Source organism: Embiotoca jacksoni, unplaced genomic scaffold, assembly GCF_022577435.1.
Source record: "Embiotoca jacksoni isolate LCO1_2020_lvr unplaced genomic scaffold, fEmbJac1.0.p SCAF_11, whole genome shotgun sequence".
Classification (NCBI taxonomy): domain Eukaryota; kingdom Metazoa; phylum Chordata; class Actinopteri; family Embiotocidae; genus Embiotoca; species Embiotoca jacksoni.
In genome coordinates, this window is record NW_027185241.1 from 6,736,016 (window position 1) to 6,760,862 (window position 24,847).

At 41.9% G+C, this 24,847-nt stretch overlaps 2 protein-coding genes across 2 annotated transcripts; both read right to left on the reverse strand.

Annotated features, from left to right (window-relative positions):
- Window positions 1-903: 903 nt before the first annotated feature.
- slc50a1 (solute carrier family 50 member 1) lies at window positions 904-4,706 on the reverse strand. The gene is made up of 6 exons (XM_069142751.1): window positions 4,543-4,706; window positions 4,139-4,216; window positions 3,910-4,033; window positions 3,645-3,806; window positions 1,664-1,783; window positions 904-1,525 (listed from the first exon to the last, which is right to left on the reverse strand). Exons 1-6 carry the CDS (start codon window positions 4,608-4,610, stop codon window positions 1,418-1,420), a joined length of 660 nt encoding a protein of 219 aa, XP_068998852.1. The 5' UTR covers window positions 4,611-4,706; the 3' UTR covers window positions 904-1,417.
- Window positions 4,707-7,493: 2,787 nt separating this feature from the next.
- On the reverse strand, window positions 7,494-18,707 carry efna1b (ephrin-A1b). The gene is made up of 4 exons (XM_069142752.1): window positions 18,408-18,707; window positions 8,936-9,231; window positions 8,636-8,824; window positions 7,494-8,489 (listed from the first exon to the last, which is right to left on the reverse strand). Exons 1-4 carry the CDS (start codon window positions 18,503-18,505, stop codon window positions 8,368-8,370), a joined length of 705 nt encoding a protein of 234 aa, XP_068998853.1. The 5' UTR covers window positions 18,506-18,707; the 3' UTR covers window positions 7,494-8,367.
- Window positions 18,708-24,847: the final 6,140 nt, after the last annotated feature.

The window sequence follows — 24,847 nt, forward strand, 5'->3', positions numbered from 1 at the left end:
AAAAAATATCATTGACAATATAAGCAAACACTATTTGGTCTGAATATAAGCCCAACATAGACCCTGTTAACAACTGGCATCCAAATGTGTCTTGGGGGATCTGATCACAAGTGGCACAGCTGTAAATAAACCCTAGCTGCATTGAGGATGCACATCTTTCAGACCCCATTCACAGATGGTCTGGGCCGCATATAGCCCCAATGTTTTTTAGCAGTGTGTACGTGAGTGTATAATGAAAGTTCGCCAACTCAATTAATGCTCTCTGTGCAAGCGGAAGTACAAACTCATACATCGTATTAAAGTGCGAAACAAGAAGAAGCCATTTGTTTTGATTTCTTCTTCCTCCTTTAATTTCAGGCACACTAGGCACAAGAACTGAATAGCGGCCTTTCGCAGGTTAAACACAACAACACATTTGTTTGTTGCAAAGAGAAATCATGTACGTGTTTATTTGCATATATAGCAGGAATGTGAGACGCAATAACAAGCGGTCACTAGACACAAGTGAAGAACATCCTAATGTCAGGTGTGAGCTGATGCACTTTGAGCTGTCCACTTGCATCACCCAGGACACGTTAATGCCACATGTGAATATAGCTACACACACCGTGTATCAAAAAGATTCAGACTGAAATATTCAGAAAACATCTATACACAAATATGACCGTCACTGATATGAGTCAATACGATTTCTGCATGGTTACACTGAGGGAAGGGTATCAACTCTGACAAGATATGTACTCATTATACCCACACCAGGTTGTGCAGAAAAATATGTAACTATACACTATGTGTTTCATATACGAGTACCAGGGAACAGAAGAATATATATATATATATATATGTATATATATATATATATATATATATATATATATATATATATATATATATATATATATATATATATGTATATATGCAATTAAAATAGCAGCCAGAAAATTACAGCTTCACAAAATCTTTGGCTAGTATGATATGAGGTTCAGTGCAGATCACTGGATTGTGAAGAGATAGCAAGTTTCCTGACATGTTGGCAGATCAGTAAATTCCATTGAACTTTAATGGCAAATGCGACCTGACAGAAGGCACTTAAAGACAGAGAGGAGACACAGGTATTAAACAAACAGCGGCAGAAAAATAAGAGCTTAAATGTATTTAAGACATCAAAATTTTCCCTCTTAACTGTGCGACTATACTCCTCACTGTACCTCCTCAAAAAAGTAAACCAAAACCCAATTGTTATAATCTCCACTTTCTCAGTGGTGCCACTCAATAAGTTTGCTTCTCAACATGTAACTCTGTCTCACTCTATTAAAACAACAAGACGAGTAATGCTAGAGCTTTGACGCCATGCCCTCCATGGACTTAAAACAGATTTGTCATCTCTTTCCATTTTCATAACTGTCACCTAAGATCCTCATATCAGCATAGGCTTATAGGAAGGCAAGCTTTGATTGACGGATGCAAATTTCCAAAACAGATAAAATCTGATGAGGCTGGTGAAGATTCCCGGTGTGTTTGGAACCTGAAATAAACACACACAAGCAATAAGAAAAAGACGTAAAGGATAGGTATTATCATTTAATCATGAAACAACACTATAAACTGTGTTTACAGGTGATATGCACGTACTGATTCAGGTGCATAGTTCAATGAGTCTTACCACAATATAGTAGTCGTTCAACTGGAGGCCATAAAGAACCCAGGAGGTTGAAGTGAAGAAGGTGGCTACAGTCAGAGGGAAGGACAAGCACTGCACATTACCACTACGAACAATCTCCACCTAAGAGGAAAGACGAGATGAAAGTAACAATCAGGAAACAAATAAACTTTATAGCTGCATTATTCAAAGAGTGTATCAACTTACTTTGGAGTTATCCACTGCTCTAACCAGTACTGTGGTGTATTTCACTTCATTGTTTTGGTACAACTTTTGGTAGTCTTATTAGGATGCCAGTATACTCCATCTAAAGTGCTTGTCAGATTATCATAGTTTTAGAAATCCTCTTCAAATCCTCACAGTGTTGGAAGGACTGAATTTGCATTGCATCGTTATCCCATATTTAAACTACTATTTATATTTTGTTTCCCCATATTTAAACTAGTATTCAAATTTTTTTATGTTTAATATTTTACTACCTCTATTTTTATTCTGTCATTTTGATTGCTTCTACCCTGTACATGCTGCTGTAGCGAAATAATTTCCCCTCACGGGATTAGTAAAGTATCTGTGTCTCTGTGTCTCTCTGTTTCTACGATGCCAGGCTTTTCATGCTGCTTTCAAATGTGGCTGTCCGGAGCAGCCATAAAAATCGGAGCCTTCTGATGTGGTTGCATTATACACCACTTTTTTAGGAGGTAAAATCGAAAGTGATCTCACCTAAAATGCTGATAACAGTGAATGTGCGCCCACAACTACTGAAAATACTGAAGGTCAAAATTGACCTAAAAGTTCTATAAGTGCGATCAATATTTGAAATTGAGAGTTTAGGGTGGTAATTTCACCTTTCACCTTTGTTTTTTCTTCCAAATAGGTTTTGTTAGCCTCAGGGTTTATTTAAAACCTGCATGATTCTCTGTCAGGTTTTTAAAATCCATTACTGCATCTAGTTTTCTCTTAGAAATTTCACCATGTGCCCAAATGTCAGTAACATATGTGGTGAATACAGTCTCGTTATTATTAATATTGATAGCTTCAAATGTTGTATAAATCTGGACTTTTTATTTGCTGGAATGTGTTGTGACGATAAGAGGGAAGATGGTCTTTATGAGGATGGATTAAGGTTTACTCATTTTGTGCAGTGTCAGCATTATATTATGGGCACTGTAAGAAGAAACAGAATGAGCGGAGGAAGTAACAGACAGAGACCGAGAATAACAGGAAGACAGATGAGGGAAAGAAAGGCAGGAAACTGACTGGGGGTCATTGAGAGCCAAGAGGCCGATGGTGGTAAGGAGACAAACAGGATAGCAGAAGGAACCACAAGATGATATGATGAGACAAAAGGGAAAGAGAGAGAACAGGAGGGTTGATTCCTTCACTGGTGAATTAACTGTAAAATAAAACAGAGAAAAGCATCTTATCTGCATTTTTAAAGGCTGTGGTCTGTGAATGTTTGGAATTTTTGCTTGATCACTGACTTCTTTGATCACGCATTTTCTTTTTTTTTTTCACTTTATTAATCCCCGAGGGGAAATTTCTTCGCTACAGCAGGGGGCTCTCAGGGGGGAGCTGCTGCAACAGGCTGCCACTAGCGCGGCGCCAGGTAACCTGACCGGACCGGATTCGAACCCAGAACCTTTTTGCTGTGAGGCGACAATGCTAACCACTGCACCACCGTGCCACCCTAAAAAATTCTGCCCATCAGCTAACTTATTAAGTGACCATTTGTTTCTCGTGTATATTAATTTGCTTGCGTACATCTCATAAAATATGGATATTACTTTTTTTTTTTATGAGTACCATGGCATTTTTTTTTTTAAATCAGCCCACTGTATTTGTTTTCCAGAGTAGTGAAAGCTATATTTTGAAAAGATTTAGTCTCTACATTAAATGTGTTTAGTTGAAATTTAAAAAAAAATACAGTTGACTTTCTACATGCTGCCAGTGTGTTGTGTTTGTCTGTAATGCACATGAGCTGTACCAGGTCGGTCAGCGGCGACAGGTACATGCTGACGGTGACCACGCTGCAGGTGAGACCCAGCTGGCTGAGCCGAGTGTTTCCCTCAGAGAGAAACATAGTGAAGTAGAGCCAACCGCAGGTCAGCACCGTCCCCGCTGCAACGGTCTGGGACATCACCATCCTCTGAAATGAACAAGCAGGGAGAGGGATGAAGGAAGTAGTGTGTGATCCAGCTGCACTGAGGAGAGCTTTTTTCATGCAGGTCCACACCTGACGCTGTGCTTACCTTTTGCTTTGTGTAGTGGATGTACGTGATGATGTAGACAATCTGGAGTAGAGCTCCGATAATGTTGACCAGGAAAATCGTCTGATCTCGCTTCAGCATCCCATAATACAACCAGCCCATGTTACTATGGAAACCAGAGGAGCCATTAGATGTACAGATCAGAGCAGGATGACAATGGTACTGAACAGATCACGGTGAATGATCGAGGATGATGTAAAAACACACTCACTTGAGACACGTGGTGAGGAAAGGGAGGAACTGGATGTTGTCTGCACTTTTGGATTCTTGCATCTTCTTCAGGTCGGTCCTAGAAACACACAAACAAACAAATTAGAAGACAAAAAGAGAGGAGCAGAGAGGTTCAACACAAACAAAGACACTAATGGGACCCCAATAAATGGTTCACTTTATGTTTAGTAAATGTATCTGTATCATTGTGTAGCAAATTCCTTCATAATAACGTTCTCATCCCTCTGGCTGGCATGAATTCAGACTAGCAAGTACAACTAGTACAGAAGAAAGATCCCTCGCGTCCAAAACCGATGTTGTTATATTTTCTACCAACCTAATAAAAGTTACAGCGGGAAATGAAGGTGAATATGATGCATGGCACTAATGAACAATTCAACTTACAGTCCAGTCGAAAACATTCCGACTGTGAACACGATGCAGGCCCATGACAGAAGCTGCAACAAATCCATAGTCGGTTAGATATTTTACGTGCAAAGTGTGCTTTTGACCGTGGATTCTTAAACTGCATGGAGATAAAGATGGAAAATAACGACGCGAATGCTCTTTCTGTATTTCCGTGTTTGCAATCAGTGTGCTCAGAGTTCCTGCACTCTGGTTGGCTATGGGATGAAACGGGCGGGGCAAATTTGTCCAATGGGCGGCTGAAACGACTCCCAACGTCGTAAGTGACGTCATCGCGCTTGAAGAATTTTGAGAGTCCAGAGCTGGTTGAAGCTTTGTCGCTTCTACTAAGTGGCTGGTGTCAAAATAGGCGCAACATTTCAATAAACCTGCAGTTTTTTTTAGTGTTTTAAACATTTTATTTTGTATGTCCATGTATTGGCTTACTTTTATATCATTTTTCTTCAGTAGATTCTCAACCTCAGTGTAAAGGGGCACTGATTTTACGTAAGAATTTCAATTTATTCTTATAGTACAAACTATAAACAGCTTTCCAAAGTTTAAAAAATAAAGCCAATAGGTTTGACGTGGGAGAGATTTAAAACTACAAACGAAGCAAAGTTGATAGGTTATTAAATTCGAATGAAAAAGACATTGAGGAGACAGAGAGGTTCTAAAATAGAAAGGTGCCACTGATGATCCATAAGGGGTCATGAGCAGACAAAGCTTTGTTTTAATGGCTCTCAAACCACAAACCTGCAGGTTTGCATCATTACAATGCTATAATTGTATGTATATACTGGGTATTCAAATCCAAAGTCCAATGATTTTATTGTTTAAAATGTCAATTAAAACACACTGCACTTGTACTTCAATTAATTCAATCTTACGTGAATTTTGTAACTATTTTTTTAACATAGTGTCTTTTCATGCATATTACATCCAGAAATGAAGGCTCATATTTCAAGTTGTGAACTAAAACATTGTTATCTTCCATATACATGTAGCAATGTTAGGGATGAATGTAATGCTAATTACCCAAAATGTCCTCGTTAACTTTATTTGGCCTTCTTTACCTCACATGACTTCCCCTTGTCTACCATGACAGACCTTCCAATCACCCGACGGCCTCCCTCCTGTGTCCAGCTGTCAGAACTGAGCTGTTTTTTCAATCTACACTTTTCAAAACTCTCTCAGACCTGAACTTTATCAGTAGTCTCTAATGTATCAGTTTCTCAGTTTTTTTTACTTTTGTTTGTAACTTTGAGTTCACGCTCGGCATTTGACATTTAATTATTTTTTAAAGATTTGTAAAAAAAAAAATTAAGGTCATTTTTGTATCGATTCTGAAAGAAGTTATTTTTATGGCCTATATTTGATCTTTCTTGTATTAAATTGTAATTCTCCTTCTTTTTGGGACAGGGATTTTTATGTGCAGTTGAATATCTTCAGGTGTTGTGCAAACAAAATGTATTGTTTGAGTATTAAAGTCTATTCACTGAGCCTCAATATTTAGATACCTTTTTCCCTTTTGAAAATATTTTATAAGACTGAATAAGAGATCCATATTTCCGGACAACCATCCTCTGTGTATACCACTTCATCCTGTACAGATTACCAGCGGTCTGGTCCCTATCTCAGTTGTTTTTTGGGCGAAGGCAGGGTACATCCTAGACAGGTTACTACAAAGGTCCAAGCTGACCAAAAAAAAAATAAAATAAAATAAAATAAAATAAAAAATAAATAAATATATATATATATATATCAAAAGATAACTTACAACTGTATTTCTTTTTCAAAATAATATTTTACTATCTGTCACAGTGAGTCACTTATTCTGAATTCTGCTGATTGTGTAGTTTTACTCAAAGGACATCTACTTGCAGCTTTTATTTTTTTTCTAGGAAATTTACACAACTAAAGGACTCTGATACTTCCACCAGCACTGGCAAATGTTGACTTTTTTTTTTTATTTTTTATTTTTTATAAATGTATAGCCTGCATCCCTTTTTTGCACACAGTGCATGAGATCGTGTTGAACTGAGACACTGATGTAAATATATAATATACGAAATGCTCCAGGCATAAAACAAACTGTACACAGGGAGTTCCCTTTAACAATTCAACTAATGAGACAAAAAAACAAACAAAAAAAAGAACATGTCTGGAAACCAAATATGGTTTCCAGACATGATAATGTCTGATGTATAATAGTAAACCAAATTTACTATTGTAAATACTGCCACGTTTGGTCTGGTCCGTCAAGCATAGTTGAACGCTGCCCTGCATGGACCTGCTGCACACATACTGTACATGGGTGCTACATTGCTCCAAGATTTCTGAGACTGTGTGATCATTTGCAGTGAATTTAAGCCTTGACGTTATTACGGAAAAACTAACAAGTCCGTTTTATGCACCGATTTCGAGTGTGTACATTGCGTGGTTTTACAAGGGATAGTGACTTTTAACAGTTTTCAGTCAGCGCTGAGGTTTTCAGGTATGAATGTTTGTGCCCTGTGCTCCTCTTCACTCCAACATACGGCAAACTATTGTGTCATCCATCAAAACCTCAATGAACTCAGTGGAATTCCAAGATCCAAATGAGGTCATTAAAAAAAAAAAAAATAAAAAATCTTCAGGGCTGATAAAAAACAGACAGACATCTGTTTTTATTACATCACGTTTTGTTTTTTATTTCACACCTTAAAACTGTTCTTATAGTTTTCTCTATGTACAAATTTACATATAAACATTTACAAAAATGACACAGGCATGTTTAACAAGAAAACAAACAAATGTATTCTGGGGAGTCCCTTCAATGTGAGGTTTGATGATGTGCAGGCGGGATCACACCTGCAAACATCACCCAGTGTACCAGGATATATTCAAGATTGTAAAAATTAGTGAACAAGAAGTACTGAGGAAGCTCAGCTCCTAAAACTCCTGTTAGATTTGGATTTTTTTTTTTTTTATTGGTTCTCTTTATCAGTGGCTCTCAACCTCAGATCACAACCCCCCCCCCATAAGAACATATAGGTGACTGATGAGAACTTTGAAAAAAAAAAATAAAAAAAAAAAATAAAAATGTAAAACATATTTCAAGAATCCTAATATTTTCAATACATTTTTTGATCAGTAGTATTTTCTCCCTTTTGAAATACATTACCAAAGTACAACGTAAATTGTAATGAGCCAAGAAAAATTAGTTGAGAGCCACTATTCTGGATTTGTTTTCTGGTGCTGCTTTAAAACTCAATTGAAAAATGTCTGATAACTTGATACATGTGAAGACATAAAACCAGGAGCTGAGTGCTACACAACATGACAAAAATCCTACATTATGTATACTGCTTCGGCAGTTACTGACAACAATACACAAAATCAATCATTTCTGTATGTAGAGGAAGAAAACAAATAGTTCAGTGATGCAATGCATAACTGTACCAATGGTATGAAAATTAAACATGATAATGAGGATTACGTGATCCTCCTGTTATTTTCAATTTGATATAAATCCTTTAAGTGTTTTGATCGCTTAGCTTGTAGTTTTGTTTGAAAAAGTGTGCACCTTAAAAATGGTCAAAATTGAGAATTTCCATTCTCATAAAGTAAAAATAGAAAACGTTTTCTTTGAGGTACTCTTTTTTTTGGAGCGATCCACACTCCACACTCACACAAACAAACACATCAAACACACACTGACCAACGCACACTGTCCATGCTTGTATAAAAAAAAAAGTATGTATAAAAAAAGTCTCTGAGTGCTCTTGTCCCAATGACCAGCATCAGGTAAGCATCGTCTCTGTTATGGCATCTTGGTGAGCCTCAGTGTTGCATCAGAGCTAATAACACTGGGATAATGGTAAAGAAGAGAGAGAGAGAGGCCGGATGTGTTGCAGAGTTGCCGATACTCCTTTGGACGTTGGGCTCCATTACAGCAGGGTCATCTGAAAAAAAGAGATGGGAGGGGCAGTTAGGACAGGATTTCATCATTCAGGAATGGTAAACACACCCAGCTGAGCTCATCTTAGACACAGCACTGCTGTGACTACTTTCTATGTGCCTGGTATTTAGATTTTTAATGAGCTCTCACCTGCTGGGAGCCGGTTAGAGGGGTTGTGAACTCCTCCTGCAGCAGGAAACTTCACTTTTCCTCCATCCAGGCTTTTTCCTGTTACTTCTGCTTTGGATTTGTCAACGTGATTCTTTCCAGAGCCATTATGCCCGACTACGTCCACTCTCAGCCTCAGACAGTCTTGACCATGGTGATGCATTGGCTTGGCTGGAAAAGTCAAGAAAGAGGGAAAAGTTTAATACCAGAAACCTTCATTCGATCACAGTAGATTAATAAAAAAAAAAAAAAAAAAAAGGCATCATTATGAAGGACACTTACAGATATAATAATAGCTCTCTCCTTGTCTAAATTCCTTGCCCAGCGTGAAGGGCGTGAAGCGCTGGAACTTCTCGGAGAATTTTTCTGGAGCGTGGGGCGCGAAGGGCCGCGAGCACTCCCAACGGAGCTGATCGAAGGAGTGCGGTTTGCACACCTCGTAGTCCTCCTTTTCCACCATGTACAGCACGTAGCGTTCAGCTGCATGGGATGACACCTCGCCGTGCGTGTAGTGGGGGCAGATGATGTCCAAATAGTCATTGATATGCACTTCCACCGTATGCTCATCCCACAGGAAGCTGCAGGGAGACAGGAAGAGAGAGGAGGTTACTGACAGATGTCCTCGCCCAGCAAGAGAAGGGTTTTGATCTTCTACATTGATTAACAGTATGAATAAGAGAGGTGGACATCATCTGTTGGTGTCATTTCTGTACAACACACACCGTGCAGCTCATATAATACAACTACTGAGAATAATTATGAAGGATAATCACACACAAACACATTCAGCAAATGGAAAAACACTCTTAGTCACAAGAATAACAATACGTGACACACGTGTAGGGTGGCAGTCAGAGATCCCATGAGGATGTTTGTGTTGTTGTGTTTCAGTATGCTCGTGCAAACCCACGATCAGACTTAGAGCCTGATCTGGCTGAACTCGTTTACTTTGTTTTTGGACGAGGAAACACACCCAGAATCGTTCAAAGCCTGACCAGCCCACACACACACACACACACACACACACACCTTTCTTTCGCTCTCCCCTCCAGCAGAACTTCCCTTCTCACCTGCTTACAAACAGATGAGATTGTAAATGACAGCTCACCCCCACAATCTGTTTCGCACCATCTTTGCTTGTCCACTTTTCTAGCTGTAAAACTCAGTGACTCTTTCTCTTTTTAAACTGTTTTCCAGTTTCTGTCTCATTAGTTTCTTCACCTAGATATTTGTCCATCTGTACTGCAGCTCCTGTTGCGACTTCTAAGGCTAATTTGCCATCTCTATCTGTATGCCTTTGTCTCAATTTCTCTCTGATTTTCATCAAAGACAGAGACAGAGTGGGTGGAGACAGACAATCATGCTGTTTTTCCGCTTTTCATCTTCACCCTTCATTTAGTTTTACGGCTCTTTTCTAGCCTTACCGTCTCCTCTTTCCTCACTTCCTATGCTTGTTTCGCCCCCGGTGTGCTAATGAAGTATGGAGACATGCTAAAAAAAACAAGTATAAATCATGCACAGTCCCACAGCACATTTGTGGTAATGATATATTAGAATATATCAATATATGAGAAAATAAAAGATTGATTCAGTAGAACTTTTAGTTTTTAAGTAACTACAACTTGGGTGGGCACAGATTTATTGGGGCAAAGGGTAAAATAACTTGCATGTAAAAATGTAATGAACTCTAACCTGGTGTTTTAACTTTTGGTTTCACATAACTAATATTGTTTCCTTTACAGTAAACAAGATGCAGGCGAAGTAAAGTAATGCCTGTGACGTGTAGCTGGCCGGCGTGTTTGTCACAAGCCAGGAGGTGAGGAAAGATTTTTATTTGCTTATTCCTCCCATTACATCTTCAGGGGCAACAGGTTTTAATCTGCAAATTCAGCCCGAGCTCGAGCCGAGTGAGTGCCTGTAGATGCTTGTGTTTCGCATCTTGCAGTGAGTGAAAGTGACAAGAAAACAGCCCCTTGTGAGTCTGCCACTGTTTATGTTGTGCTGTAATGTCTGCCTGCCCTGTCATCAAAGCCTAAGACATGGTAGCTCTGAACCCCCCTCTCCTCCCTTCCCCTCTTGTTGTTGTGGCTCCTGTTAGGACCCCCTGGCCAAGTCACAGACACACTGGCTCCAAATGAGGGCCTCTAACCCCTCCTTCCTGCCTGTGTGTGTGTGTGTGTGTGTGTGTGTGTGTGTGTGGGAGGGGGGGGGGGGGGGGGGGCTAGTGATAACCTACCTGTCAAAACATGCTTTGTTAGCTGAACACAGCTCTACACTTGTTATTCGGGGCTAATGGGCTGATCACTACCCTATATTATAAGCAGTGCTTTCTATCAGAAAAGGTTCTTTGTAAGTGTGTGCACTTTTGTGTAGGTGTGTATATCTTTGTTTGTGTATGTGTGTGTCAGGTCTGCCAGGGCAAGTGCTTCAGTGAAAGGAAAAGAGACACATCTGCAGCAGCCTAATTGGCCAAATAATCTCTGATCTCATCTTGTTCCTCTGTGCTGTTTTCTTCACTCCAACCAGTAATAACAAGGTTGAAGAAAACAAGACATGTGGAGGTCTCTAGTGGTTCCCTCTGAAGTGAAAAATAGTTTTAAATTGTATGGGATACACCTTCTTCCCACACTGTGTCCTCTTTAGCGGTCTGGCCGACCTCCCCATGAAAGCAGAGGCTTGTCAAAAGCCAACAAAACGGATAGATTCTGTTGCTAATTTCATTCACGGCTCATGCTTTTAAGAAAACTCTCCTTTTATCCTTCTCTTCACCTCCTCATTTCCCCTCCTCCTCCTCTCCTCCATTGGTCGGGCTAATTAAAAGCTGTTAGGGGTCTGGGGCCAATGTGTTCTCTAGAAAAGGAGGGGAGGAGGAATGAATGGGGTGTAATTATACCCTTTCCGTCCCCAAAGACAGAATGCCTGAAGGCTACAGGGCCCCTTCAACCCCTGTACCGTAACCCCTGTGGAGCTTTCACTACCCTGACTGCTGTGTATGTGTCTAATATGTGTGCCCATGTGGCTGAGTGCAGTTTAAGTGGTTTAACAATAACATCTCAGTTGTCTAAAATACATTTATGGTTGAGTGAATGTTTTTTTTTATGTGTACTGAATTATCTTTATGAAACCACAAGTCAAGAAACTGGGAAAACCCCATCCTATCCATGTCTACTAAAGTCTGTTCCACTTTCTCTTTACTCTTCCTCCTCTCACTCTAACTTTACGTCTTCACTCATCAAAGCTCTCTGCTCTTGTATCTCCCCACATCTACACTCACCTCTGACTGACAGTTCTCGGGAGAGTGAGAGTCGCATTAACGTGATAGCTATGCCCTTTGTGAGACTGAGAGCCAGGTGTGTGTGTGTGTGTGTGTGTGTGTGTGTGTGTGTGTGTGTGTGTGTGTGTGTGTGTGTGAGTTGTAGCAAAACTACTTTCCACACAGTTCCTTCTTCCAATGTGTGTGCATGTTTTCATGGGAGAGAGATTCTCTGAAGACCCTTATTCAGGACGTCTCATGCCCCGGGCTCATGAGCACATCTGTTTATCAGGTCCTGCTGGAGCCTCCTGTGTGTGTGTGTCTGTGTGTGTGTGTGTGTGTGTGTGTGTGTGTGTGTGTGTGTGTGTGTGTGTGTGTGTGTGTGTGTGTGTGTGTGTGTGTGTGTGTGTTTTCTTACATGTGACAGAGGTGTGGGTAAAACAGCGACGTTTGATGGTGGATGTCGTCTTTCTTTTTCTCTGCAGGTCAATTCTCACTACAGAGCTAAGTCTTTGTGACAGTGATCAAGGTGTATGTGTTGTGAGGGTATAAAATAGTAAAATGCTTTCAGAGCTGGTGGTTATTACAGTAGGTGACTTGTTCAACACTTGCTTCACTTTGAAGCTTTGAAGTCTTGCTATTGTCCTTGCACTGCTTTTGCGCTTTTCCGTTTTTCTGCCATCCCTCTTTCCTTTTCCCCTTCTGTCTGACAGCCCTGCTGTCCCTCCTTCCATTTGCCCCCTGAGCTCACGCTGGTTTTGGTCAAACTGACAGAGGAACTCTGTCTTTCACTGTCTCTCCTGGGAGAGTTTCAAACTGGCAGCCAGGTCAAGGGGTTAGAGTTCAGGGTCGCCACTTCTTTCACACACTACCATCCGAGTCAGCACTGAGATAGATATACATTTCACACACACACACACACACACACACACACACACACACACACACACACACACACACACACACACACACACACACACACACACACACACACACACCCTCATAGACTGAGACAGCACCACTGTAACACCAAACAGATGCACCTCCCTTCCCTCCATTTGCTCTGCAGGTAATCAGTAGGAAGTGTGCACACGCAGGAATGTCACAACGGGTGGGGGCTGCGGTTTGGACGGTTTACTGTGTTCTCACAAGGCGCACTCATCAAATTTCCAGTCGCACTCTCACACACTTTTACTTTGAGGTGTACACTTAATACCCGATTAATTTGCTGTGGTAAGACAGATTCACACCTCCTTTCACACAGGCTGAGGAGCTGTCAGTGGGTCTAATGGGTTTAGCTGCTCACTGGTGGGCTGCTCTATTAGAGCCAATCTAATTTACAATGAAAAGTCTTTCTATATTAGCTTCCAATTTAATCTACCCTGCAAAAGGAAACCAAGTGGGAATTCTTCCTCCACTATGCACCAATACCACCTGCTGTCCAAACCATTATTACAATTCCAGCTTTCCAGTTTCAAGTATTTGGAAATGTGTGTGTTTACATATGCATGCATGATATAGTTAAGACACTGAGAATCCTCTACAGCCCCCAGGAAGAGAGCATTTAAAATGGTCAACAATGGTGTTTCACTCTCATTCAGTTCCAAACTTCTTCCCTCCCTACATCCATCACTGTCCACCCTCTCCTCCCTCCGTCTGCCTCCCTTTCATTCTTCCAAAATTAGCCCATCACCCCCCTTCCCCAGCTTCTATTTTGTCCTGTCCCCTAACACTGACATAATATACCAGAGCTCTTCATCCAGGCTAATTTCTCAACACAAATCCCTTTCTCCAGCTCACCCTTCTCTCACCCTGCACCCAGGCCTCAACTCCTCCTCCTCTTTGCCCCCCTCCCAAAATCTTTTCAGCCACCCTTCTTCTATTCATCACAGACAGAATGGGATACAAAACACACACACACACACACACACACACACACACACACACACACACACACACACACCATATTAAACCAAGCATGTGTGTTTGTGTGTGTTTGTGTATGTGTGTGTGTGTGTGTGTGGGGGGGGGGGGGGGGTCACAGAGTTAATCTGTTGGCCTGTCTGGCTGAGAGAGACAAACAAGTTCAGCAACTTCTGAGATTTTACATGGAATATTCAACTTTTAAAATTTTTATTTATTTATTATTATTATTATTATTATTATTATTATTATTATTATTATTATATGTAATAACTTTTGAATGAACTGAGGCAAAACAAAACATCCTCAAATACAAGCACAGGACCAGCCGTTGCAAATTTTGCCTTTAGGGGGCGACAGTGAGCTTCAAGTGGACAGCAATAACAAAGTATGCCTGAAATGCTATGAATGAGCGGTGTGTACACACACACACACACACACACACACACACACACACACACACACACACACACACAGGGTGAAAGCAGGCCTCTCTAATGTTAGTAGAAGCAGGGCTGAGAGGTGCCCTGTCCTCCTCTATGGTGGAAAACTACTGGGGCAAAAAACAGAGGAAGGTCTGTGACAAAAAAGGGGGCTGGTGGGATGAGGGGTGAGGGGTGAGGAAGTCTGGACCACAGATAAGGAAGCGAGAGGAAGAGCAGATAGCAAAAAGAGGTACATGGATACTGTGATGGAGGAGGGGGATGTCTACTGAGTAGAAACACAAATACAATGTACATGCTGTAGTGTACAAACTATGTGTTGACAATAAGCTTCTGTGGGTTGTCGTGTTTGAAGGCGTGTACGTATATTCATGTGTGTCAGGTCACAGGACACACATATCAGCAGGGAATAAACACAAAGCCAGCCTCCTGATAATGACTAGGAATTATAGCAATGGAGATGCTGCTTGTAATTGATTGTTCTGAGAATGGATCCCATCTGGGAGATTATGGTGGGAATGAGGCACTGTTACAAATTCAGGTTTATTAAGTAAGTTCTATACATCACAATGATTATCCATAATCCACCAACCCAGATACAAACGCTGAATAGAGGACATAACATAATGGAATGAACAGAGGTTACGTCACATGATCACAGAAGGCCATACATACAGTATACTGTGTGTAATATAGAATGATGCCAACAGGGTGATGTTTTGTGTCCGTGGGGCACATAGTCAGATTACAAACAGTCTGTAATCTATGTTAGTATGTGTGCGCTCTCATTCTGCTGAGATTAGAGGCCAACAACGAGACGGGCCAGGGGCCAGGGAGGGGAAATTAATGACTAAAAAAACAGAGAGGGAACAAAATGTATAAAATGCAGGAGTTAAAGGGAGGGTGGGGGTGGGAGTGACATCGACCACCTTCACCTCATCCTCTGGGCAACATGTGCGTGTAGAGACAGGCCCGACTACTTTAATAGCAACGAAGGAAGGCTGAGCCAGACACAGGCTGAGATAAACAGAATATTACATTACACCAAACCCCTGATAAAGATATTTGCACAGATACTAGAAGCATGGGACATGAACCCAGGCCACTGGAGATGGATGAAGGCTGCCAAATAACTCGGAGATAAAGGATGCAACGGAGGAGTGTGTTAATAGCATCCATGTGTGTAGGAAAAGAAGAGGTCTTGAATGTACTGGAATCAGAGAAAAAGATGGAGGGCTTCGGGCCGGCGGACAGTCTGGGAGGAGACCCAGCTGTTAAAGAGAGGAGTAGGAGTGGAGAGATGGAGAGAGGAGCAGACAGGTACAGAGAGAGAAAGACACACACACACACACACACACACACACACACACACACACACACACACACACACACACACACACACACACACACACACACAGCTGACAGAGTTGAGGATAGTAACAGCAGGGTGGAATGCTGGCTGCAGCTAATATTAACATCCAAGTCCTCCCTCTTGCCCCCCAGTGTGTTTAAGTGTGAGTCACACATTTATCATGTCTCGCTAAGGCTGCCTACGGTAATGGCCACTCCCTGTTTTTTTCCTTTTACGCTGACACACACACACACACACACACACACACACACACACACACACACACACACACACACACACACACACGCACATGCCCGCCCGCACGCACGCAAAATCACGTACTGTCAGTTCACATCAAAAATAAAATTGCTTCCTGTTAAAAGCCAGTTAAGAGCAGCACAAGTTGAACCTCTCCCTCGCACACGCACACACTAATAAAGTTGACACAGGCAGAGACACATAGTGTAAAAACAAGAGCGGACCAGTCTGAAAAAAACATGCCTCTCCATCTGTCAAGTAAAGAAACAATAGACTGCAGTGTATGAAATCCCTACAGGACTCGAAGCACGGGATTAAGCCATAATCATTAAATCGCGCTGACAAGTTAGCAGAAAACAAAACACTCACACATATATATAGATTGTGTTCAGACACATACACACACCTAATCCGCTGCCAGTGCTTCACATCTCTACACTACCAAACATCAATGGGCAGACTGCTGCCATCTGGTCACTGTCCTCCACCTAAGACAAATCACTGCTGCTCACAATCAGACCAGGAATCAATTAGCATCAATTATCCACGGCCCACTGCCGTCAAAGCTCGCTGGCGGATCTATGAAATCCTCTGAACAGGTGACTGATTGATCACAGGGGATGGTTCTGGGCAGGTGGGCTTTTAGTCAAGCTGGAAAGCAGTAGACCAGAAGACAAGAGAAAGAAGTGAGAGGAGGGACTGAATTAGATGGGGAGTCTGGGGCAGAGGGATTATCATAATAGAGACTTGACGGTAGAGCAAAATTTTGTTGGAAAGAATCAAGTGCCACATGGAGGTGAACCAAATGTCGTTTTCATTTCACGGATGCCTATTTCCCTGTACTTCTCAAAATGTGTTTGGATTTAAGTGTCAGACACTGAAATGGTGAAAGGTCTTGGTTCATGACGGAGAGAGACAAATAGAAGCACAATAACCATTAACATGGTCTTAATCCTTTACTTGTTTGTGATGTGACGTTTATGTCTGTCAGCCTGTATCATAGTCCATGTTTAGCCATAACAAAGGGATTAGTGGTAAATTTTAATTTTTCTTGTGGTTATGTAACTCCGATTCGACAGCAGAAATAGTCCCGAGTTGGATTAAAGAGACAACAGACATAAGGTCTGACTTTAGACCCCCCCCCCCCCCCCACACACACACACACACACCTATTCTGCCTGCCTTCATTTTGTCTCTGAACCTTTCTTATTTGTCCAAAATGTCCATTTTCCCTCCTTTATGCTGCAAAATTAACCAAAAGACTGTGGTTACACACTTCTTTTTGTGAAGTTCTCACCTGAGCCAGATTTCCTACCCTCTGTCTGTGGTGAGTCAGGTTTAAAACTCAGGTGGGTCAAACCCGAGCCATTGAGTCACACATGGGCTAACCCATGACACAAGCACTGCTCATGACGGCAGAACTTTCCATGAGACTTATCCAATTATCAGAACAATTGTTTTCCTTGTAGCGGGGCTCTTCTTTAGCCCCGTGTCTATTGTCATTGTTAAAGGGCAATTAGAGCGCCAGTAATGTAATAAAGGCAAGACTAAAAGGCCATAATGCCCTTCTCCCTTCTCGGTGGCAGGTTTTAATCGACCTATCTCGGCAGCAGGAGAGCGGGGACCGTCCTTCTGTTTCAGCTCGGTTTTGAAACAATACTGTCTTTCAAGCGTCGGGATCACTCGCTCCACGCTAAAAGCTCAATAAATTGCACTGCGATATGTCAAGCTCAATCGATCCCACTGAGTGGTCGGATAGCGTTACATTTCTGACCTCAAAACAAAATAATCAGCAATATGCGGGCCTCTCTCTGTGACTCACCCCTCTTCCCCTCAGAAAAAAAAACCACACTTTAAAACAGTTGGACAGTCTTAATGTGGTGTCAGTATAAGATGTGTTATGGAATGAACTCCTGTGATTCATGTGCATTACTCGTCTTTCCATGGCACACACTGCGCGCGCGCGCGCGCGCACACACACACACACACACACACACACACACACACACACACACACACACACACACGGGTGCTGCCCCTATACACAAGCACTGGCCAAGTTCAAACTAGTCGGTCTATTTTTTACTATTAGAGTATGTCTGTGTCTATGTGTTGCGGTTAAATATAGTGGTGAATCTGTCCATCTGTCTGGGCATCAGCTCACAATCTTCTGCTTTTACAGCCGGCTGCTGCTCAATGGTCTCATACACTATAGTGACATGTTAGTTTAAAAGGAGACCGACCACACGAGCCTGACTTCACGGCACATGTCGTGAACCTTTAGTTGTCATATGATTGAAAACAAAAAAACAGGACGAGATGGAGGGAAAAATGCGAAGTACAGGATGAGAAATGGTACGAAAGTAGGAAGTTACAGCCGCTCGCCTCTGGACACACTTGGGAGACCCAAAGTCACACTGACAGAGTAGTTTATGATTAATCCTATAGGCTACATCCACTCATACATTAACGTCACAGGGTGCACAGATCGTGTAATACCACACAAAAGCAGGGACGAGCACTTACTTTGGGTTCGTGCTGTTCCAGTAGACGCTGTGTCTCTCCGCGGAGGCAAACCAAGCACCGATGGTCAGCGCCAAACACACCAGACACACCAAATCCATAGCTCCTCTTCTCCACGGGAACCTCAGCAAGTTAAACTGGTAGGCGATGATTAACAAAAGACTTCACTTACTGAAGATTTAAATGCGCGTAAAGAAGCACACGAAAACAAATCGTGGATTTGACGTTCTTAGTGAAGCAATCTAAGCAGATCAAAGAGTATTAGATCACCAAACACTGTTGCAGGTCTTGACTGATGCACATGAGCACAACTTGTGTGTTTTGTCGGCCAGTGGCCCCACCCCTTAAATTGCCACCAACCAATAGCAGCAGGTGAAATCTAAATGCCCTGCCCACCACAGCCACTGGGGACGCGCCCTCCAGCTGCCCGCACTTTAAACCAGGAACACAAGAAAACCAAAAACAACTCCACAGGAGCCATAATAACATCTCAGAGGCGAAATAAACCAATATAGGACAAAATGAACAGGATTTAAGAGTAACTTTGTCAAGTTAGCTGCCAATAATTAGGCTGTTAAGATAATACAAAACAGTAATAACAGTTTAGGGAAAGAGAGTTAGTGTGTTTACTGTACAATAAATAAATATATTTATTTCTGAAAATTGTAGGCTAGAGGTGACATAAGTATATATATGATGTAACACATACAGATATACTGGCAACCAAATAATGTGATAAAAGTACTCAGTCTGTGTTGTACCATTACATTATTTGGACCGTGCACATGTAAGCAGTACTTCAATTCTGTAGTTGGTAGTAGTTATTTTAACAACTGAATGGTATAATCAATATTATATTACTAATAATACATCTTGTATACAATATCATAGTTGAAAAATTAATCAGCTTTTAAGACACTACAGTGGAATAAGTTGGGCAATATTTCCTTCGAGAATTTAGGATTATAAAGATGTAGTGAATGGAAATACCCAAGTAAAGTACCTCCAGATTACAAGATTAACTCTGTACTTTACTCAGTTGTATAAATTTATTTAACTCCCATCAGGGAAAAACTGGGCTAAGAATTCAAGTGAATTCCTGAAAATGTTCAGCTGTGTTGGTTTCTGCCGGTATTAGGTTGTTGTGTTGTAACACTGTCACATGTTACTGTTGTGCAGTGTTGCATTTTTTATTTGTGATGCATTGTATGTTGCAATTCACTGCATTGTTTTAAGTTGTTGGGTTTGTTTTATGAACTGTTATGTAGTTTGTTGACTTGCATTTTCTTTGTACTGTGCAAAATGTGATTGTTTTGCATTGTTTCTTGTTGTGTACTTGCTGTGCAAATGAGCTGTAAACATGTTGCTGCACTAATGTTGCAATGACATCACTCTTACGTTGTATAAATATACAGTATATGGCATATTAAAGATAATCTGGCTCTGGTTGTCCCACTGTTTGTGCTTGAATTATTTGAGAACCCTCTGCCGAGAGATGTGCCTGTTCCTGCAGGTTGTTGCTGTTGAGGCACGCTGCTCTACTGATTACGTTTTGTCAGATAGTGAAGAATTATTACTGTCTTATCATTGAGTCTAATCTTGTGGCCTCTGCTTAGCTGCGTCCACAGACAAGTAGCTGTAGAAAACAACCTCACAGATGGAATGGATAAAGTCCAGACCATAGAGGGTCAGTAGGATTGTGGCCTCAGCAGGAGAGGGCTTCCCTCGGGCAGGGATGGAGCCAAGCCTGGGTTAGCTGGTTCAGAGCTCCGGAGTTTCATGGAGAGAGAGAGAGAGAGTGTGTGTGTGTGTGTGTGTGTGTGTGTGTGTGTGTGTGTGTGTGTGTGTGTGTGTGTGTGTGTGTGTGTGTATTAAGTGTCTGACTGTCCCTAGGCTTGGTTGGGCAAGCAAACGCACATCCTGGCACTCTGAGAGGATCACATACGCAGACACACTGTAGATGCTGTAGAGGGTTAATCACAGCTCAGGGAGCTTTTCCATTCCACAACGTGTCCCCAAAAATGAGGGAAAACTGAAGAGGAAGTGAAATAGTAGATAGAAATTGCACACGAGGCCCATTTAACCATTTCAATCAAGAATTCCACTTGTTGGTAAAATCTCCATATGCAACACCAGATTTTCCAGCAGACTCCAATGTCTTTCATTTAGATCAAGTGACATAAGAATCTACTTTAAACACGTGTATTCATTTCCGGACGGAAATGCAAATAATGTCCCAGCAGCTCCAAAACTAGTGCGTGATTCACTGACCTCAGACCAGCAGCAACAGGATGCCCTAGTTCGCAATTATACATAACACTAGGAGTGATTCTTACAGTGTCCATCATTGCCAGGCAGACTTCCTCTGCTCATACTTGGGAGCTCCTCATGATGCATTCATGTAACACATAACCAACCGTGAAGCCAGACACAAATACGAATTTAGAAATTCACAACCCACAGATACACCTCTAGTTTGCTAATGCAGCCGACACTCAGATTGCTGGGATCACCATCACACCCATGCACATGTATTACATGCATAGTATACATGTACACAAACACAGACAAACATGTAAGAGTGCTCCGCAGGCTCTTATGACAGTTTTGTTGCCAGTAAAAACCGCAGATGACTCTCAGAGTGAGACTTAATCCTCCCACAGCCCATCGAGGCACACACGGACAGGGAAGACCGGAGTTTCTGCGAATGACAGGAAGGCAGAGAAAACAAGATGGCTCAAAAAGGCAACTCACAGTAAAAGTGTTTGAGAAGATGGAAAACTCGACAGTTCTAAAAGTGGATGAAAGGAAGTCGGGGGAAGACCTGACAGCCGTACAAACCCTTCAGCAAGCGGAAACCGGTTTGTTTATTTTCTAGGGACTCGTCTCCAGGCGTCACAGTATCTGCCGCAAGTTGTTCAGCATGGTGTGGAAACCTTACGATTGCCTAACTGGTTTGATTGACAGAGATCGTCTGGTACTATACCTGTACCTGGCAGTACCTGATTTTCTATTTCATACTTTACCAACCATAGCATTAACATTAATCATTTTCATTGGTGTAAAACACATGGCAGAGTTTTGGGGGAGTGATGTAATCAGTAAAACAAAAACACACGGTGTCAGAGAAAGAAGAGATGTATTGGCGCAGATAGAATAAATGTTTTGATAAGAGGGGTTAAGGATGTGTTGGAGACAGCTATGTAAAAAAAAAAACAAAACACTTGATTCCCCCAGTCTATTAAATTTTCAGTCTTGCTTCTTTCTTTCACTCCTTCCTCTCCACTCTCTTCCTGTCGGCCCCAGGCAGGGATCAGAGCTGGCCGGGGATCTCTGTCTAAAGATTTGGAGAGGTTTCTTCAGACACACACACACTGAGGAATATGAAGAATGGGTATTTAATAGAGAGGAGAGAATACAGAACAGAACACAGTGAAAGAGGGGTGTTACAGATAAAAACAAAAAACAAACGTGGAGATACTGGGTGTCAACCACACTGAAACATAACAACGACCAAACAGGGATGGTAGAGAAACTTGCTACGTAGACTGAACACACCTGCTCAGACACTGCCGCAGGTTCTTATTGGAGTTTAAAGATACATAGGAGTGTTCTCATCCCCGATGGTATCTGTATTGTTGTTGCATTAGGGGAGCCGAGATGTTATCCTGTTGATCGCATTTCTGTCATCTTTATTTGTCCTGACTTTATCACACCATCAATCTCCGTGCCCTCGAGCTTCTGCCTTAATGTACCATTTGTGCTTCTCCTCCCTATCCTCGCCCACAGAGAGCAGCCTTAGCGGGCATTGGAAAGCAAAGGTCATATGGAAGATCAACATTATGATACAATGAATAGGGTATATGGGGCTTAAAGGAGCCAAATGACTATCTTATGCCGCTTATTGACTCCAGCTGATCACAGATTGTATTTCAAATAGCTACCTTTTGTTCACCCAACCGCTGTCATTACCGCTAGCTTAGGCTTGTTAACACTTGGCATTGTTTCATCTACACATGGACAGCTTGTCACCCTGCTGCCCTCTGTCCCTTTATCCCCGGCCTCCTGCGGGCTCTTGGCCCTCTGGCTCATAGCGGCACACTTGGACAAGCTGCTCCTTCTCTGGCACCACAAAGGCATGTCTCCCGGCCTCCATTCACACCCATTCATCTGCATACAGGTGGTACTCAATTCAAACACAGGGGAAGGCACACTTCTGCTCCACAACGATCCATGAGTCTAGATTTAGCCCGGTAGGGGGGAAAACGCTCATTCTCGCAGTGAGAAACTTGTCAGAAGTTGGTGTTTCTGCTCTGAGCATCCTCTGGAAAGTCGCCACGGAGGCTGAGCTGTTTTCAGACGTGCAGCACATAAACTGACAGGGAATCAAAACAAGCCACGGACAGGCACACACAAACAAACTGAAACACTGTTGCATGTGTGTGTCAGTTGGGGGTAAATGAGCCTCCTCCCTCCCTCCTGGACTAACACTGTCTCACTATTCAGACCACAGGAATCATTAACTCGCCCAGTCAACAGGCACACTTCACTCGTTCGCTCTCTCACTGCCTCTCTGTCCTCTTTTCTGTCTCAGAGGGACTCTCACCCCCCCCCCCTCCACACACACACACACACACACACACACACACACACACACACACACACACACACACACACACACACACACACACACACACACACACACACACACAGCAGCAGCACACAAAAGCACAAACAAGCCCCAGTGAAATATATTTAACTACGCCACTCAGTTCGCATTGCCTCTGCCATCATTTATTATACTGTATCACCTTGTCTGTCTCACTGCCTGTTCTCTCGGCTCATCTGTTGTCTCTGCTGTCTTTCCTTCCTTCCCTTTCTTCTGTTCATCTGTTCAGTTATTTCCATGGAGCCCTCATCAGCCCCTGGCCAGACTACATCTCCCTGATTACTTTACTTTCTCTTGTTTTATTTTCACCTTGCCTGGCTTTTAAGCATTTCCCCTTTCCTTCCTCCCTTTTATGCTCTATTGCTCCCTTTCAGGTCCTTCACTCCCCGTCTTGGTGTAGTCCAGTTTTCTTCTTGCTTCCTGCCCCCTCTCCCTTCGCTTTCAATTGTTTTGTTTCTTTTCCCTGTATTTTTTTTTTCTCCAGACAAGTACCTCAAGCAGTGCATTTGTTAGGAGAGAATCCATTATCCGTCTCCATCCTCCCACCCTCTGTCCTCTTTATCCCTCTCTCTCTCTCTCTCTGTGTCTCTTTCTGTATCTCTCTCGCCCTCCTTTCCTCACATGCTCTTGGCCCCAGCCCTATATTCATTAACATAGTGTTAATGATCCCAGATGGACTGACATGTACTCTATGGGGGCGAGGTGTGAGTGGCTTCTTCCAAGGGTGTGTGTGGGCGGTTTTATGTGCGTGTGGGGGCAAGCACGGCTGTCGGTACATGTGTGCCGAATTGTGTGTACACACATGCATGTATGTGTCTACATGCGTGCATATGTGTCGGTGCACGTGTTCATATCATTTGAGTGAGAGGCACACTGCTTGTTTTTCTCCTGGCAGTAGGTTGCTCTGTTACGATGATATGCATCTCTCATGCTCTGCTTTTAGAAAGACAACAATAGAGTTGATCAGACCACAGTCAAGAAAGAATAAAGGTTCATGAGGAATTTGGTCTGCATTTCAATATAAAGTAAGTGAAAATAGTTAGTGATAGTGACACTCTTGTGCTTTAACAATAAAGTTGAATCAAAGTAAATTTAAAAAGACATTTTGACAAACAACTAAAAAAAAAGTGCCTCTGAAAAAAAAATCCATAATGTTTCATTGCTTATAGGGGTTTGTAGCTTTGTCATGCTGGTCTGAGTACTGCTTACTGGAAATATAAAAATTTCACACCTATGGGAACAAAATAATTTTCAATTAGACTGAAACACTATAAATCCATGTGGTCTCTTTACAGTTAATCCTCTCTTAGGTTTTCTAATTGACTTCTCTGTTGGCCAATTCTAAACACCAGTCTATGACTACAATCTGTGGCCACTTCTTATTGTTGTTGTTTTAATCTTAATGTTTGTTTTCATGTTTTTCATGGTTTTATGGCCTTTCCCTTAGTTTGTTTTGTACAGATTCAACAAACAAATGTATGAGATGAATTTGGTCATCTTTGCATGGAGCCAAGCTCACTGTTTCCCCCTGTTTCCAGTATGTATGCTAAGCTAAGAAAACCACCTGCTGGTTCCATCCTTGTATTTAATGTAAAAACATGAGAGTGGCACGAGTCTTCTCATCTTAACTATCAGCAGGAAAGAAGATGAGCTGTTCCTGTAATGTTTTGGGCTTGGCTGGTATGTTTTCTGATAAAAAAAAAAAAAAAAAAAAAAATCTAAAAGCTGCAGCTTGCAATAATATTTTAGACAAGAGTGTGTTTTCAAATTTGAG

Excerpts from the sequence above, each read along its gene's own strand:
- efna1b (XM_069142752.1), bottom strand. The coding sequence starts at position 18,505 with ATGGATTTGGTGTGTCTGGTGTGTTTGGCGCTGACCATCGGTGCTTGG. Across the intron at positions 8,825-8,935 it reads AGAGAGCTATTATTATATCT|CCAAGCCAATGCATCACCAT; the intron begins GTAAGTGTCCTT and ends TGACTTTTCCAG. Across the intron at positions 8,490-8,635 it reads CTCTAACCGGCTCCCAGCAG|ATGACCCTGCTGTAATGGAG; the intron begins GTGAGAGCTCAT and ends TCTTTTTTTCAG.
- slc50a1 (XM_069142751.1), bottom strand. The coding sequence starts at position 4,610 with ATGGATTTGTTGCAGCTTCTGTCATGGGCCTGCATCGTGTTCACAGTC. Across the intron at positions 4,034-4,138 it reads TTCCTCACCACGTGTCTCAA|TAACATGGGCTGGTTGTATT; the intron begins GTGAGTGTGTTT and ends TGGTTTCCATAG. Across the intron at positions 1,526-1,663 it reads TGAACGACTACTATATTGTG|GTTCCAAACACACCGGGAAT; the intron begins GTAAGACTCATT and ends TGTTTATTTCAG.